A 17,982-nucleotide genomic window follows, 5' to 3' on the forward strand; every position below is an offset into this window, starting at 1 on the left:
ATAGATAGATAGATAGATAGATAGATAGATAGATAGATAGATAGATATTACAGATAATTTTTATTCCTGATCAATTTCTGGGAGTTAGTAGATTTGGAAAGTACTAAGTTTTGGCAGTTTCTCAGAAAATTAGGACTAGTTCTAGCCCAAAATACAGCTATATCACTCCTGAACATATACCCAACAGATGTCTCACTATGCCACAAGGACACTTGCTCAACTATGTTCATAACAGCTTTATTCATAATAGCCAGAAACTGGAAACAATTCAGATGTCCCTTAACTGAAAACTAGATAAGGAGAATATGGTACATCCACACTATGGAATACTATTCATCTATTAAAACCAAACACTTCATAAAATTTGCAGGCAAATGGATGGAACTAGAAAATATCCTGAGTGAGATAACCTAGACCCAGAAAGACACACATGGTATATACTCACCTATGAGTGAATATTAGCCATAATATACAGGATATTAATGCTACAATCCATAAACCCAAAGCTAAATCATGAGAAGGCCCCAAAGTAGAATGTTTGAATCTCATTTAGAAGGGAAAATAAAATAGCTAGTGGAGAGGGATGGATGGAGTGAAGTAGGTGGGAGAATTCAGGGAGGAGAATGAGGGAGATCAGATGTAGGTAGAGCAAAAGAGAGAGATCCTGGAGAGTGAATGGAAATCACAGCGTGTGTAGAGAGGCATCTGTAGAATGTTCCAGAGACCTGGTTTGGGGAGGCACAAGCAAGTCTAGGAAAGTAACTCCAGGACAGTCTCTTTGCATTGGGTATATGAAGCCTAAAGTGACCAACTCCTGTAGCCAGGCAGGACTTGAACTAGAAGGATAAGGACACTCACCCACTGTGACGGTTTGTATATGCTTGGCTCAGGGAGTGGCCTTATTAAGAGGTGTGGGCTTTTGGAGCAGGTGTATCACATTGAATATGGGCTTAAGACCCTCACCCTAGCTTCCTGGAAGTCAGTTTCCCATTAGGAGCCTTCAGATGAAGACTTAGAACTCTCAGCTTCTCCTCCACCATGTCTGCCTGAATGCTGCCATGTCCTGCCTTGATGATACTGGACTGAATCTCTGAACCTGTAAGCCTGTCCCAATAAAATGTTGTCTTTTATAAGACTTGCATTGGTCATGGTGTCTGTTCACAGCAGTTAAACCCTAACTAAGATATAAAACCTTCGACTCAAAATGTTTCCTGCTTACAAAAAGTGCAGGAACAAAGACAGAGCAGACACTGAGGGAATGGCCAACCAATGACTGGCCCAAATTAAGATCCATCCCATGGACAAGAAAAAATCTGTGATACTCCTGATGATTTCAGATAGAAGCCTAGCATAACTCTCCTCTGAGAGGCTCTACCAAGCTGCAGGCATAAACAGATGCAGAGATCCACAGCCAAACAGGTGGAGCTCAGGAGTTTTGTGGATGAGATAGGAGATGTATTGAGGGACACAGAGTGAATGGGGAATCCAAAATAAGACCAACAGAATCAAATAGCCTGGACTCTCAGGGACTCACAATGGCTAAACCACCAACAAAAAAGCATACATTGTCTGGACGAAGGCCCCCTACACATATGTAGCCGATGTGCAGCTTGGTTTTCATGCTTGTCTCCAACAACTAGAGCAGGAGTTGTCCTTGACTCTGTGGCCTGCCTGTGGATTATGTTTCCCTAATTTGGATGCCCTGTCTGGCCTCAGCAGTAGAGAATGTGCCTAGTCTTGCAGTGACTTGATGTGCCAGGGTAAATTGATTACTAGAAGTGTCACACGCCCCCATTCTCAGGGAAGAAGATAAGGGAGAGGCATGCATGGGGGGGGGGAGATGAGAAGATGGGGGCCTGCAATTGGGATGCAAATAGAATACATTAATAAGTCAATAGAGAAGTAAAAATAGTAATAAAATATACAAAAATAATGTACATTTTTTAGGGTAATAAGCTAAAAACAAATTTATTATTCAAATTCCAAGGCGTGGAAAATTTGAGGTTGCAAATATTTCTCCATCTATTGGGCACTATTCATAAAAAAACATGAATAACTAATAGTCAAGTATCACAATTTCAGAATCAAACTAGTTTTGCAATGTCTAATGAGTATGAATAAACCAATTAGGCAAATGTGACAAGTTTCAGGTATCATTTGTAATTTACTTGAATGAGATGACATCCTGCTGTCCACTGCTTAACTCTCCTCAGCCTGGGAGCTGAGGCAAAACCAAGGTACTGAGCTGTATAGGAAGCTAGTTCATGGCACCATGTATGATGTCATTTCTCCAGAAAACACCCCCAACCCCATCGCACTTTATCTGAATGCAGTATTTGTAATAATTTGTCCAAAAGGACTGGGATTTCTGAATGTTATCATCATGAAGGAGGCCAGAGAACATGCTTGGGATTTCTCTCCCCCTCACCATTGAGACTCACTTCCTCCCATCATCAATATTTATTGAGCATTTACAGTGTACTAGGCACAATAGAACATACAGAAAACATTGTCCCTGCTCTTGAGGAGCTTACATTCTAAAAGAAAAAAAAATACACCTCTTGTAAAATGACATTTTTGTTTGGTGTTTTCTGTACAGTACTGAGGAAATACTCGGTAGGGTGTGAGCTTTGGGTGTGACTTAGCCCCATCATTATTTGAGGAGAAGAGGAGGAGGAAGGATTTTAAAGGGAGACGATGACAGACCATTCAGGACAGGATTTCCAGGAAGATAAACACAAGCTCAACTGAGAAGAGCTGGGCTGCGGGAGAGGCTGAGGGAGGCTGTGGGATGCAAGCAGAGGAAGCGGGGATCTTAGACACTTAGTGGAGCCAGAAAGATCATGCGGCCTTTTCCCAAATACATGGCCACCAAGTTGGAATAGTTGGTGACAAGACAGTAAAAGGGAAGTGAGCCTGTGCCCGACGTGGAAATAGAGGACTGGAATCCCAGGCAGGCTGTAAGAGCTTCAGGAAATTCTTAAAACCAACAGCGACTTGGAAGCACAGAACTTAACGGTTAAAGCCCAGTGTCACAAGGGCCAAGAACATTGTGGCTTCCTAAGTTAGAAAATGCCATAGACCAAAAATTTTCAACGGAACATTTTGCCAATCACCCCCTCCCCCAACAAAAGTCCACTTCAATTGTTGAGAAGGAGTAAGGGGAAAAATGTGGGACTCGGCTGAGAATGGAAACTACATTAACGGTCTTTGTTAGGATTTTTGCATTCAAAATTGGTTAAAGCCCATTAGCTGCCAAGAGGGAATAAGGAGACAATTTCCTTTAGAGAAGTCTCAAAACCAATAGTCTAATTTACATGAAAAGCTGTACAGAAAAGTAGTTGAAAAGTCCATTCATAAAACTTTTATTCCACTTACATGAACTTTAATACATGTGTTCTTAAAAACTACGCTTGGATTGTTCATGAAAATTTCATAAGACATTAAAATAAAGCTAGCCGTCATCTCAAGTTATTTCCCTGTTAACTATTTTTACGGCACATGCATGTTAGGCAAGTATCAAAAAGAAAAAAAATCACAAAATCAAAAACAAAACATAAAACTTAAAAACAAAGTTAAATACATTGGATTTTGTTTACGTCTGTGCTTGATCTGCATGAAGCCGGGAAAACCAAGCAACTGTTTTTACTGTATCTTTACTTTTACATTTGTTCTTAGATTGCCTAAAACATTTAAATACAAATAAAATGTGTAGCAAAATAATGAAAGCAAACAGCAGGTCACTTTACAAATAATGGAATGTGAACCGTTTCTGCCCTTATCAGAGTAAACTGGGTCACAGCTTTTGTCTAGAGATGACTTCTGGAGCTGTGGTCAAGGGTGTGCACGCAGTGACACACGATCCGAGCGTGCATCCACAGGGTGTTTGTCTGTGTCACAGCCTCACAAGTGCTCCAAACCTTACAGTACCCACAAAGACTACACTCATGACTGGAACCCATTATCCTGTTTACTCCCCGCCAGCACACACCAATATGTAGGCAGTTTTCTTTGTTTAGACACGGAAGCAGTTTTAACACTGGTCCTTCTGAAGCCACAATGTACCAAAAGTACTATGCCAAACATGTGTGACTCATGGAAAAATTCCACCATATTGGCCACCTCAAGATGAAAACGAGTAACTCCCTAAAGTTAACTGGCTCTACTCCCCTAATATCAAAACATAAAACCCACATGGGAAATATAGAAATTCAAATAGAAGTAACATAAACCTGTCATAAATCGTAAACAAAAAAACTGTCTGTGGGACAGCATGGATGACAAATGGTCTACGGTGTAAATTTTAGAATGAGGCAGACAAATGTTGGAAGGCCAGTTAATTTTCCCCTCCTTCTCCTGCTTCCGCTTCGTCTCCTTGGGTATCCGATGTCCACAATGTCAGGTTGTCTCTCAGTAACTGCATTATTAGCGTGCTGTCTTTGTACGAATCTTCACTTAATGTATCAAGTTCAGCAATAGCTTCATCTAAAGCTGTTTTTGCAAGAGATTAGGCTTTCTCTGGGGAATTTAGGAACTTGTAGTGGAACACAGGGAAGTTGAGGGCCAGACCCAGTCTGATGGGGTGTGTCGGCTGCATCTCCTTTTTGCTGATTTCAAATGCTTCTTGGTATGCTTGCTGTGACTAGTCCACAATTCCTTTCTTGTCATTACCAGCAGCAACCTCGGACAAATAACGGTAGTAGTCACTCTTCATTTTCAAATAGAAGACCTTGCTTTCTGGTTGCGAAGCATTGGGGATCAAGAACTTTTCCAAAAGAGACAGTACTTCGTTGCAGATGTCTCACAGCTCAGTCTCGATCTTCTTCTCTCTGTATTCTCGAGTCATCTGCTGCTTTTTCTCAGCACCTTCTGTCTTCTGCTCAATACCTGAGACGACCCTCCAAGATGACTTACGGGCTCCTACAACATTTTTATAAGCAACAGAGAGAAGGTTCCTCTCCTCATTCGAGAGCTCGGCTCCTTGTTCAGTGACAGACTTCATGCAGGCTGCCATGTCATCGTATCGCTTTGCCTGCTCGGCCAGCTTGGCCTTCTGCACCAGCTCATTTTTATCCATAACTGGATATCCTGTGTCCGAAGTGGGTGGCAGCACACGGACCCAGCTCGGCAGTCTCTGGGCGACAGCAGCGGTGGCGGCGAGGCTGAGACTCTGTCCCTGATCTGGCTGCTCACAGGCTACAGCTGGTCCGCAGACAACAATGTACATTTTTATATCTAGTCCTGGGAGTTATCACCATTAGAGAGTTCTTGTGTATTGTATATGAGACCTTAATTCAAATGTTAATATTGTAAAATACATTCCCCATTTTGATTAATGAATACTTTATTTAAAATGTCACCAATCCACTCAGTGATGATGCATGTCTTTAATCCGAGTTCTCAGAATGCAGAGTCATGTAGATCTCTGAGTTCGTGGCAATCCTGCGCTGCTGAGCAAGTCTGAGGATGACCAGAACACTGGCAAAGAATGTATAGGTCCTTCAACAATTTACAAAGAAAGAAAATATGACCCAGTAATCTTACAACTGTGTGGGTAGTGATGAAAGGAAGTAGCATTGTCATTTAATATAGATATTTAACATAGATTTTTGCGTTTCTGTGATTATTTGCTAACCAAAAAATTTCACTGTCTCTCACCAAAGGATTCTCTGTCTGAAGACATGTGAGACCTCATAAACACACACCCCCACTGAATGTTGCTTCTAGTTCTCGCATCTATGTGTCATCAGTATGAACTTTGTTCTTGAGAAAAGTGGGGACAGAAGTTGCATTAATCAGATTGTTAAAAATAATTTATTGAGGTACTGTGGGCATTCAGTAATCTCTGTTTAGTAGCACAAGACTTGTGAGTTCATTGGAGTAAATACCTATGAAAGTACTATGCTGTAAGACAGAAAAGCATTCATTGCCTCCCTGAAGTTCTTGTCAATATTCTCTGATGTGATCATGGGAACTTGTTTGGTGTGAATGTACTGACAATGCTTATGCTTTCTGAACAACTTTTCCTGGCTTTTCCCCATGGAAACGTGTTGACTGATTTTCTAACGGAAGCAGATTCTCCTGGTTTCAATTTTCTAAACTCATGGATTGACTGTATCCAACCTTCATGGTCACAAAGCCCGTGAACATGGTAATGCATTTTATGCAGCATCTTTGTACCCCAGTCTCCTGAAACTCATCAGATATGCAGAAAATGCTAATTAAATGTGTTTTTAACGCATATATGGAAAATTTTTAAAAAATGATTATTGTCACCCTTCTTTCCAGGGCTTCTACAACTGTTCCATAGGTCTGGAAGATCCAGTCAACACTCCTGCTCCTCTTAAGTACCCTTAATAAAAGGGAATACTAAATTCTCCTTGTACTGTCTACCCAGTAAATTAGATTTGTGCTCCTTATCCCTCTTCTCTCAGGATTCTCCAAATCATACCCACACACTATCAAGTGTCCTCCACTTGTCCCACTTAGGCAGGAGCCATTATAATCAATGATTTTGGGCCATAAACTTTCAGGGGACATAGTCTCTATAGTTATGCATTCGCTAACTAGGGGCACATATATTCCCTCATTTTGACAAAATATCCAAGTAATAAATTTTCACCTGTTACTGGCCCCTATCTTCTCCTCTAACCCCAGCTGTACGGCCATCTATCACCACTTCTCATGTTCATCTAGATTCAAAATGCCCCAGTGTCCTGCTTTCTACCTGAAAGATGCTACCTGATGCTTAAGAGAACCCATGTAGTGACTTGTTGTCCTTTTAGCAACACCACAAGCACCATCTTCCACCTCTGGGCAATGTGCTTCTTCTCCTAGTCCCTCCTCCCACTCCCTCCCTCTGTCTCTCTCTCTCTCTCTCCCTCTCCCTCTCTCTCTCTCTCTCTCTCTCTCTCTCTCTCTCTCTCTCTCTCTCCCCCTCTGCTTGTCTTTGTGTATGGAGCTATCATGCTGGTTCGAGTATCACAATACCAAAATGGAATTTCTTATAAAGTTAAGCTAAGCAAAAAAAAAAAAAAAAAAACCTCTATCATCAATCATTTTACTGAGGGTTCCCTTGTTTGCACATATATATTATGTATTATGTATTGTATTATGTATTACATATTACATATTATGTATTACATATTACATATTATATTACATGCTACAATATGCAATATACTATATACTATACACTATACACTATACACTATACACTATACACTATACACTATATACTATATACTATATACTATACATTATACATTATACATTATAGATTACATATTACAGATTACATATTATACATTATACATTACACATTACACGTTACACATTACATATTTATACTGTGTACTGCATACTGCATACCGCATACTGTATATTGTATTATATATTGCATATTGTGTATTGCATATTGTATATTGCATGTTGTGTACTGCACACTATATATTGCATATTGTATATTATATATTACATGCTATTATTATATATTATTATATATTATTATACTATATACATTATATAATTTTTATTATATGAAATATGATATATAAAATATATAAATATAAAATCTATATAACATGATATCTGTATATCATATTATATATATATATATACATATACGTGTGTGTGTGTGTGTGTGTGTGTTATGACATATCATATTTTTCAGTGCACTCCTTAACAATTTCTCTGTGGATTTATTGTCTTTAAAACATTTAGCCATTGAGTAGATAGTATTTTGAAGAACTGTATACTCTACAATTGATGTGGTCACATCTCTTCTCTATTTTCTCTTCAACTCTCTTCATGTCTTCTCCAGCTCAACCTCTCTCAACTTCATAAAAATTTTAAGCCTTCCCTTATCTGCATGTAATTGGATGAACGCACTACAACATAGAAAACCTACCAAACTTACACTTTCAAGAAAATCTTCCTCTCTGCATGAACTATCTGCCTCCAACATTCCTCACTAAGAGGTAAGTCTGTGTAAAGAGTCTGAAAGATTTTATATATATATATATATATATATATATATATATATATATATATATATGATTTTTGGTTATCTCAGCTTTAGTTAGTCTTACAGAGATGAAAGCCATGATGTGATCATGTCATAGTCAGAAGACAGCTTTTCACAGCACTCTTCCCCATGCTTCACCGCTCACCTTAATTTCCACTCCTCTTTTTCTATGTTCCCTTAGCCTTTGCAGAACATGAATGAAGCTGGCAATATTTACATCAAATAATGTGTCAAATATTTGGAAGGAGAAACCCTTCCTTTTTGTCATGTACAGAACCTGTATTACATGTGTTGGGTGGTCTGGCTTTTGTTTGGTAACTTTAGACTCAAGAATGTTAATCCTAAATCTTAAATTAAGGACAAAGAGAACAAAATGTAAAAAAATACTAGTGATGTTTACATGAAAGTGGGCTGCAGTGAGAAATGGGGGATGAGGAGGAGGGAAAAAGAGAACTTGTTAAATAAATACAAGGTCATACTAAGAGTTAATGTATAGACCCATTTCTGCTAATTGTATTAATTGAAGGGGATGAAAACTAGCCTAACACAACATAAAGACAGTCACTATTTGCTGGTATAAAAATGGACAAAGAGAATGGTGAAGTTACAGGGATAATAGAGAGAACTGGATGAAAAACAAGTCAGTTTGTTGCAAATAGAAATATAGTTCCATAGCAAACACTGAGCTATAGTCAGACTTGACAAAGAATATCTCACTTGCAATCCTTTATAAAGACCAAGAACAGTGTTCTCTCATGAATAAGTAAAATACAAAAATATCCTGAGTTATCCCATCACAGAGAAGGACCTCTGCTAACTTCACTAAGGAGATATAATCTTGTCCAAGAGCCACATTAGGGAAAAGCCATGTCCAACAATGACACTGAGAATGACTGAGCTTTTATATAGAAACACAACTATGTGTCATTCCTTTTAGTTTCACATTTACACTGATGAGACAAAGTATATATAACAGCAAGTTCTATCCACATGCAGAAAAGAGAACTAAATGAAGCATGGTGAATCCTTAACAAAGAAAATATGAATATGAAATTAAAATAGTGTGCTAAATTCTGTGTCATTATTGTCTTTGATGTCTTATATCTGTTGTGAGCACTGACTTAGTGTCCATCTCCATCCCTACCATACAGTGTTCCTTTTATAGCAGGAATGATATAAATGTTCCTGTTATAGGAGTAATAGCAAACACCTCATATCGAAGAGCTAAAAATAACACTCAATCACTTATAAGTCTCACACTAGCATGATATCATTGTAAATGGCTACCTATTGCAAATTTCTCTTTTCCTTGTATTTTGAAGTGATTTGTAGGGAAAGTTGACCATAAAGTGAGCATGTAATGAGCTGAACACTTCAACAGGTAAATAGGGAAGTTTAGTTCTCTACTCAGTTTCAACAAGTGGTGAATATTTTACAGACTTCTGAGTCTGATGAGGGAGAATTTAGCAATGATCCCCCCTCTCATTCTGCTTCAAATGATGGTTACAATGATGAAGCATTGAGTGGTCATTATGAAAATGAAAGACAGAGTGCAAGAAGAAGAGGGTATGTATTTGCTCCTTAACCAAGTAGTAAGGAAGATGCTAGTGTGCTTGATGAGAGCTGGACTAGGAACTTGGTGGCACCAAATATAGATCTATGAGGGTGATAAAGGGCCATTGGACTTCTCAGATCATATCACTGAAGAAAACAAGAGCATAGATTTGTTTCTCCTTGATTATCAGGGACAACTTTTGGCAGAATTTAACAGAAAAGACAATTTTGTGGGCCTATTAGATACATGCAAAAAAGTCAAACTATTATTCGAAGAACTTCAAGCTTGTTTATGTTGATGAAATGAAAGCTTCTATTGGGCTCAGAATATGCATGGAGTACTTTTGTATAAAACTAAGCTTATGGATTACTGGTCAAGTGAGGAACCTGACATTATTGCATATAGTTTATTAGCAAGATATGAACACTGGTAAAACAGACACAAAAGCTGAATATTGGTGGTAGAAGCAAGGTTGACCTATTTTCCTCCATCTCTTCAAGTTTCATCTGAATCTAACCACTGTTGTGCCAGTTATGAACAGTTTTCTTAAACATCTAGGTTTTTCAAAATTTTCTCAGTAGGCCAGGCAGGGGGTTAATTACACTCAGGGGCTTAGGTCTGGTAAGGGCTAGAGCTTGCACTGTTAGGGAGACATGCAAATAAGACTCTCTTTGCCCATGAAAACAAGTTCTGCCTGGAACCTCTGGCTCTGGCACAGGAACTCAGCCCTGGATTCCCAGGTCTTCACATGAAAAAAATCAGCAAGGAATACAGACTCCTCACTATGGATTTGGGCTAAACTTAGTTTTTTTGTGTGTTTGCTATATGGTAACTGAAAGGTAATTTATGAAGATGAGATTCTGTGGACATAAGAAAGGCAAAAATAGTTTTTGTGACAATTTCTGACCAACACTTTCTGTGTTTGCAGGTATCCAGTGTGAGGTACAGCTGAGGGGTGGGGGTCCAGGAGAGTCTTAATGCAGCCTGGAAAGACCTTGAAACTCTTCTCTGCAGCACATGGAATCACCCTCAGTGACTGACACAGCATGGATCCTCCAGGCTCCAGGGAAGGGGATGGAGTGGGAAACATAAGCATACATTAATAGTGATAGTAGTTGCATCAACTATGACAAAGACAAATAGGAACAAGTCACTAACTTCAGAGTCAATACCAAGAACACTTTGTACCTGGAAATCAGCCATTTGAGGTCTGAGAATACACTCATTTATTACTGTACAAGATACATATTGAGTGAATGTTACTGAGAAAGAAACCTCCATTCAGGGAACTTAGGATCAACAGGGGCACTAAGTAACACAGAGAGCTCTGAGTTACAGAGTAGAGTCATTGAGGGCTGAACTTGTCAGTATCTGAGATGCTAATACATCTTATACTCAGGATTCATTTACTCTACAAGTATAGTGTGTGCATTTTTTATTCCTATTGTAAATTCTTATTGAAATATCTATTTTCCATTGTGGTATGTGTTTTCATATTTATTTATTATACTGTTTCTCACCTTCTTTACTTCACTCTTTCTCTCTCTCTCTCTTCGTCTCCTTCTCCCTCCCCCACTCTCCTCTCTCTCTCTCTCTCTCTCTCTCTCTCTCTCTCTCTTTCTCTCTCTCTCATCCTCAGTGTGTATATATGTGTACATGCTGACATGTGATACCTTTATGAGATAACCCATCTGAAAAAAGTGTATGAAAAGCAAATGAGTTTTCTGGAGATAGCCCAATGTTTTGTATGGCTACTATGGATGCATTCTGAGAGACATGGACCCCAGAGACTTTTTCCCAGCATTGCTTCTCATGGATGATATATCTTTTCTGTCACCAGTATATAGCCTAATGATCTCTGTGCAATAGCTCACACAATTGAGCAAATATCTTGCACATTAATATGAAGATCGCTTTCGTATAGTAATGTTACATAGATACATTAGTGACTTGATAGAATTCCTGATTCGATTCAAATAATTTTAATAAGAAAGTTTAAGGAGATAGTTTTGTTTTGTTAGAACAATGTAATAAAGTTAAAGTCAAGAATAGATGTGGCCCTGCTCACAGAATAGTAAGTAAAGATGGCATAGCTTATAGAATGAAACACTGCTTTGAACATGCAATTGACAGACTTCTGTACTCTACTTTTGTGTAACATTTTGGCTATGAGGTAATTTTGTCTTACATAAAGAACTTTTTGTCTAAAAAGCTATATAGAGATGAAAGCAATAATAAAGATGCAGTGAAGCCCTTTTCTGCTTCACCCAGTGTGAACGTGTGTGTGTGTGTGTGTGTGTGTGTGTGACTTCCTCTCTTTCTCTTCTCTTGTCTTTTCTTCTTTTGTTTTATCTTTAGTTCCTGAAGAGTTAAACTCAGAGCCTCTTGCCTGATCAGCAAGAGGCTTTTCAGTCAAAGAGAAAAAAACCCACTAAGTTTCTTTTCTTAACCTCTGTTGCTATCAGCAAGATTTAGTTTTCAGAAGCCATCAGGTTTTGCCTTCCCAGAACAGAGAGAGTGAAATAGTCAAAAGAACTGAAAGAGTTAAGTTGCCAGAAGCCATTAACTTCTGACCCCCAGAACAATAAGACAGTTAAATGCCAGAGGTGATCAGCCATTGGCCTTCATCTGATGATGTGTCTCACCTAATACGTGGCCCTCAGGGCAGGACCCCAGCACCCTCCTCTATCAATCTGCCCCACATTTTTTAAAGACAATTTCTATCATCGGATCTGGAACTCACCTCCTGGGTAAACTAGTTGGACAGCAAGCTCCAGGGACTATTCTGTCCTTACATGCCATGGATAGCATAATTAGTTGGGCTGCCACATCTTTTGTTGTCTTGGAAAACTAAGTTCAGAGGATAGATCCCACCCAAATGGTTCTTATATGGCAAGAACTTGAACCATAGAAATAGTTTCACAGACCCAGTATAGTTGATTTTAAAATTGAAATGTGCTCTGACATAAACAAATACAGATCATCACATAGGACAATAGTGATTCTGTGTAGTTACCAGCATCTGTTCCAGAAGAAGCAAAAGAAACTGGAGATAGTAAAACCTAAACACAAAGTAGTTCAAAAACACATTAATCCAGAGGACACAGGGCCCTTTGTGCTCTTGAGCATAAAATGAAAATAAATACATAATTTAAAATGAAATATTTACTTAAAAATACCTCATTCAGTGCTGGGAGTTAGCTAATGATAGAGCTTTTTTTTTGTATAGTATATGTGAGACTTTAATTCAAATGGAAATACTGCAAAAATACATCACTCATTTTCATCAATAAATACTGCTTTTGAAAAATTACTATTTACTGTTTGTCTCATTCAAAAGATAAGTCTCATATTTCTTCTCAAAACAACTCATTTCTGTCACTTCTCTGAGATTTGATTCAGCAGAGTAACATATTACTCAGGGAAAATGCAGTTGAGTGTCTATGTCCTCATGACCATCCTCTATTTGGGATCCTTTATATTAGCCAATGCATCTGGACAGAATAGGTTGCATAAAGCTAAAACCTCTACTCACCAGAAAAATGGATATCAATGCCAAAAGGATAAGTTGCCTGTAATCAATGGTATAAGTGCCATTTGACAAAAAAAAAAAAAAAAAAGAATGGTAGCAAGTGCTGTGGGGATGAAGAGAAGGGGAGCCCTGTGCTGTGTCCATGGGAATGTTGTTCTCCTATCACACTGGCAAATATTGTAGAGGTCCCTCAGAGAATAACACACAGAATACCATGTGATCTAGCAATCTCATGACGGTGAGTAGATAGGAGAAGCAGAAAGTAAGGCAAAAAAGGAGGAAAGGGGAAAGGGAAGAGAAGAAGAGATATAAGAAAAGGAGGGGCCAGAAGGCTTATTAGGACTGAGCATAAGAAAAGAGAGGGTAAAAGAGATTAATCAATATAATCACAGCATATGATAAACAACCATAATATTGTTCTTAAGTATACTAGGTGGCATAGATTGAAGAAAATTTTTGAATAACATATCATGTTAATATACATATATATGTATGTCCTTGCATTTGTATCTTTGGGTAGATTTGTCTCTGTTTTTACATGTCTATCTATCTGAGTGCTAGCCTGGGTGTTTGTATGTTTGCTTGGGAGATAAATATTTTCTCACAATATAAAGATAGTTTACATTACCGAGTTTAGCACAGCATCTTCTGGTCAGAGCCCAGCTCAGGGGTCATGTGCCCGTGGGGCTTAGAGGAAGAACTTGACTTCAGGGTTGGGCCTCCATCCCCTAGAATGTGTGTGTGTATGTGTGTGTGTGTGTTTCTGTACTTGATTTGGTTTAATTTTTCTTCCTATTTCTACCTTCTTGATATTAACAATCAGAACATTGATCCTTTATACTTCTCTTTTCTCTGGCTGTTACAATCACTCCTGAGTGCTAAATGTCTAGGGAGAGGAACTTGAGGTTACTGGTGTTTATCTTAGGTTTGAATAAACCAAACTTATGTCACCACAACATTATATAGGAAAGGGTGATATTATAAAAGATAAGAGGGCTAGACATAAAGCTTTGCTATAGACTGCTATCCTACCATGTGCATGGTCTTACATTCAAGAACCCAAATCACTAAAAAACAAAACAAACTTACATAAATTTTTGTACAGAGAAGCATTATTTCTCATATTCAGATGAGGCAGTTTTATGGCTGAATGTAGAATGGCAGTCCCTAGATTAAAAGGCACAGATAGATGGTAGTGTAGAGGAAAGAAGTTTAGGGTGAGTCACAAGAGTTCAGATCCTGAGTTTCATAACAAAGAGCTCAGCTATCATCTGTGCATCTGTGACATTTTTCTAAATAACTACAAACTATGAGTCCAATGCAGGAAATGACAGTGTTTCAATGAATGGGAATGCTAATTGTCCAGACTGAGTGTGTATATGTATAGGTTTGCACATAACTATGGAAGCCCACTCAGATTCTTATCTATGTGGTAAAGATCAAACAGATACTCCTTCTAGGAGGCAAGCATTATATACCCAAGCAATCTCCTCAGCACTGGATTTTATCACTGCACATTGTACACACTTATGATAAAAATTATTGTAATCTATAACATAAATATATACATTATATAATTATTTTTAAAAGTGAAAATGCAATGGAAATTACAGATTACTTTTAAATCACTCATTGTCTATATGAATGAATGCTATGAAGCAAATCCCTTAAATGTCCATAAAACACTGTAGTTTGAGCAATTGAGTAAGTCTGGGGAGAGGAAACAACTGGGAATGAATAAGGAAAGAAAAGGATAATGATCAGAATATATTGTATGAAAAAATATGTTTAAGCCCATCCAAAGACCTGTACTCTTTTGGTTTCCACCTATGACAGGAGCAGAGCCTCAGCTCTGGATCTAAACTCACACAACCCATACCCAACTTTCATGGAAAACAATGAAAGCAGTGCTAAGAGGAAAACCTCTAGACCTGAGTATTTCCTTAAAGAAATTTGAGAAATCATACACTAGCAGATTAAGAGAGCATCTGAAAGCTTTAGAAAAAAATAAGTAAATACACCCAAGAGGCATAGACAGGAAGAAATCATTAAATTCAGGGCTGAAATCAACCAAGTAGAAACAAAGCTATACAATAAATTAATAAAACCAAGAGCTGGTTTTTTTTTTTTGAAAATCAGCAAGATAGATAAACCTTTAGCTAGAATAACCAGAGGGCACAGAAAAAGAAATTAACAAATTAACAAAATTAACAAAATCAAATTAACAAAAATCAGAAAATAAAGGGGAGACATAGCAACAGAAACTGAAGAAATTAAAAAAAATAATCAGATCTTATTACAAAAGTCTATAGTCAACAAAACTGGAAAACTTGGATTAAATGGATAATTTCTTAGACAGATACCAGGTACCAAAATTAAATCAGGATCAGATAAACCATCTAAACAGCCCCAGGAGGTGGAGGGAGAGGGGAATATGGGGGGGAGAGAGGAGGAGGAAATAAGGGGGGTAGTATCAAGAACTGGAGGAGATGTAAGAGAGGTACAGAGGGTCAGGAAATTGAGCAAAATATGCAGCAGTAACAATAGCCACTGGAGTGTCCCAGACACTAGGGAAATGTGTGTCTCCCAGGATCCAATGGGAGTGACTTTAGACAAAATGTGCAGAGAAGGGGGACATAGAAGCTGTAGAGACCACCTCCAGTAAATAGGCATGGTCCTCAGTGGAGGGTTGGAGCTACTCACACATCTAAAAGTTTTTTACCCAGAAATGTTCCTGTCCAAAGGAAGACCAGGGACAAAAAACATGGAACAGAGACTGAAAGAAGAGCCATCCGGGGACTGCCCACCTGGGAATCCATTATGTCTGCAGTCACCAAAACTGACACTGTTTCTGTGGTCAAGAGGTGCTTCCTGACAGGAACCTGGTATGGTGGTTCCTTGTGAGGTCCAGCTAGCAACTGAACAATGCAGCTGTGGGTGTTTAGACCCAACCATTAGACTGAGCTCAGGAAACCTGGTGAAGGAGCTGGTAGAAAAACTAAAGGAACAGGGGGATTCCAACCCCATTAGAAGAACAACACAGGCTGTTCTGACTACCCAGTTCTCCCAGAGACTAGACCATGAACCAAGGAGTGTACCTGGAGGGATCCATGGCTCCAGTTACATATGTTGCAGAGTATGGCTTTACCTGACAGCAATGGGAGGGGAGGCCCTTGGTCCCAGGGCAGATTGATGCCACAGGGTAGGGGGATGCTGGAGTGGTAGGGCAGGAGAGGGTGGGTAGATAGGGGGCACCCTCATACAGGCAAAGGGAAAGAGGGAGAGTGGATGTGGAATGAGGGAGTTGGTCAAGGGGTAACTGAAAAATGGGATATAATTTGAGACATAAACTAATGGAATGATTTTAAAAAAGAGAAAGGATATGCTTAAATTATTTAATTTATTTATATAAATTTTATTTATTTTCAAAATTATTTTTTAAATCACCTGCATGTGATCATTATGAATAGTGGAGCACACCTTTAATTCAGTCACTAGGGAGCAATTGGCAGAACAATCAATCTTTTGATAGTTTAATGCCAACTTGGTCTATATAGTGGGTCCAGCCCAACAAGAATGACCCTGACCAAAGTAAGGACTTTAGAAATCCAGCCCTCTGCCTATCAATAGATATTTTTGTCTGTGAATGTGATGGTATGTGTCTGTCCATGCATGTGTGTGCGTGTGTGCAAGCATGTGCGTATGCATGTGAGCGTGCACGTGCATGTGTTTGTGTATTTATTGGAATGTGTGCCTGTATCTGTAAATATGACTGTATCACTGTGGCTGCAATTGTACAGACTGTCATATTCCCTACACCTATCCTTTCATCAGAAGAATTTCAATTATTCTAGTTTGTTATTTTTTGATATAATGAAGACCATGACCTAAAGCAATATGGGAAGGAATTGGAAATCCGGACATGACCAGATGAAAGTTTCTGAGTATTCACCTCTATTTTTTTTTTCTAAGAATTACAAACATAATCGCAGGTATATGAAGAGGAAACTGGAAATCTTGCCCTGTGCTTCCTTTTATCCTATCAAGAACCTCCCCCAAATGCAAAGTAGCCCTCAGGCTCAGGATGAAAGCTCAGGCCTAGCTGAGAAGCCTCATCTCCTCTCTAGAGCCTCCTTTAGAGCATGGCTGGACTGGTGTTGCTCCTCTTCCTGGTGACCTTTCCAAGCTGTAAGTGGTTCAGAGTTTCAGGAGAGGGACTTGAGTATTTAATTTATAGGACGTATGGCTAACGGTGATGTTGCTTTTCCCCAGGTATCCTGTCCCAGGTGCAGCTGAAGGAGTCAGGTCTTGACCTGGTGCAGCCCTCACAGACCCTGTCTCTCACCTGCACTGTCTCTGGATTCTCATTAACTAGCTATAATGTACACTGGGTTCGCCAGCCTCCAGGAAAGGGTCTGGAGTGGATGGGAGCTATGTGGCGTGGTGGAGGAACAGATTATAATTCAGCTCTCAAATCCAGACTGAGCATCACCAGGGATACCTCCAAGAGCCAAGTTTTCTTAAAAATGAACAATATGCAAACTGAAGACACAGCCATGTACTACTGTGCCAGAAACACAGTGATAGAAGTCCATTTTGAGCTGGCACAAAACCCTCCTTACAAGGTGTTCAGGACCAGCAGGGGGCGCTGAAGACCAACAAGTTCTTCCCAGGATCACTTCAGAATCTAGGAATTTCTGGCACATTCAGTGTGGGCTTCTGTTTTAATGTTAAAGATATGGGCTTTTTTTTAGCTATGAAAATGCTTTTGAATCTGCTCTTCATTGTCATATTCTATTAAATTTCTGGTCTGTTCACACACTAGAAGAATTTTTAAATAGTTTTATAACACTATACAATGAGAACAAA

The 17,982-nt window shown here is 38.9% G+C and overlaps 1 pseudogene and 1 gene segment (V, D, J or C); one reads left to right on the forward strand and one right to left on the reverse strand.

The window, feature by feature from the left end:
- Window positions 1–4,281: 4,281 nt before the first annotated feature.
- Window positions 4,282–5,095, reverse strand: LOC114629939 (annotated as a pseudogene).
- A 12,123-nt stretch (window positions 5,096–17,218) lies between these two features.
- LOC114629973 lies at window positions 17,219–17,765 on the forward strand. The segment is given in 2 exon segments: window positions 17,219–17,301; window positions 17,386–17,765. Coding segments are annotated over 2 exon segments (426 nt in total).
- The last annotated feature ends 217 nt before the right edge of the window (window positions 17,766–17,982 follow it).

This window comes from Grammomys surdaster, unplaced genomic scaffold, assembly GCF_004785775.1.
Source record: "Grammomys surdaster isolate TR1022 unplaced genomic scaffold, NIH_TR_1.0 323, whole genome shotgun sequence".
NCBI lineage: Eukaryota > Metazoa > Chordata > Mammalia > Rodentia > Muridae > Grammomys > Grammomys surdaster.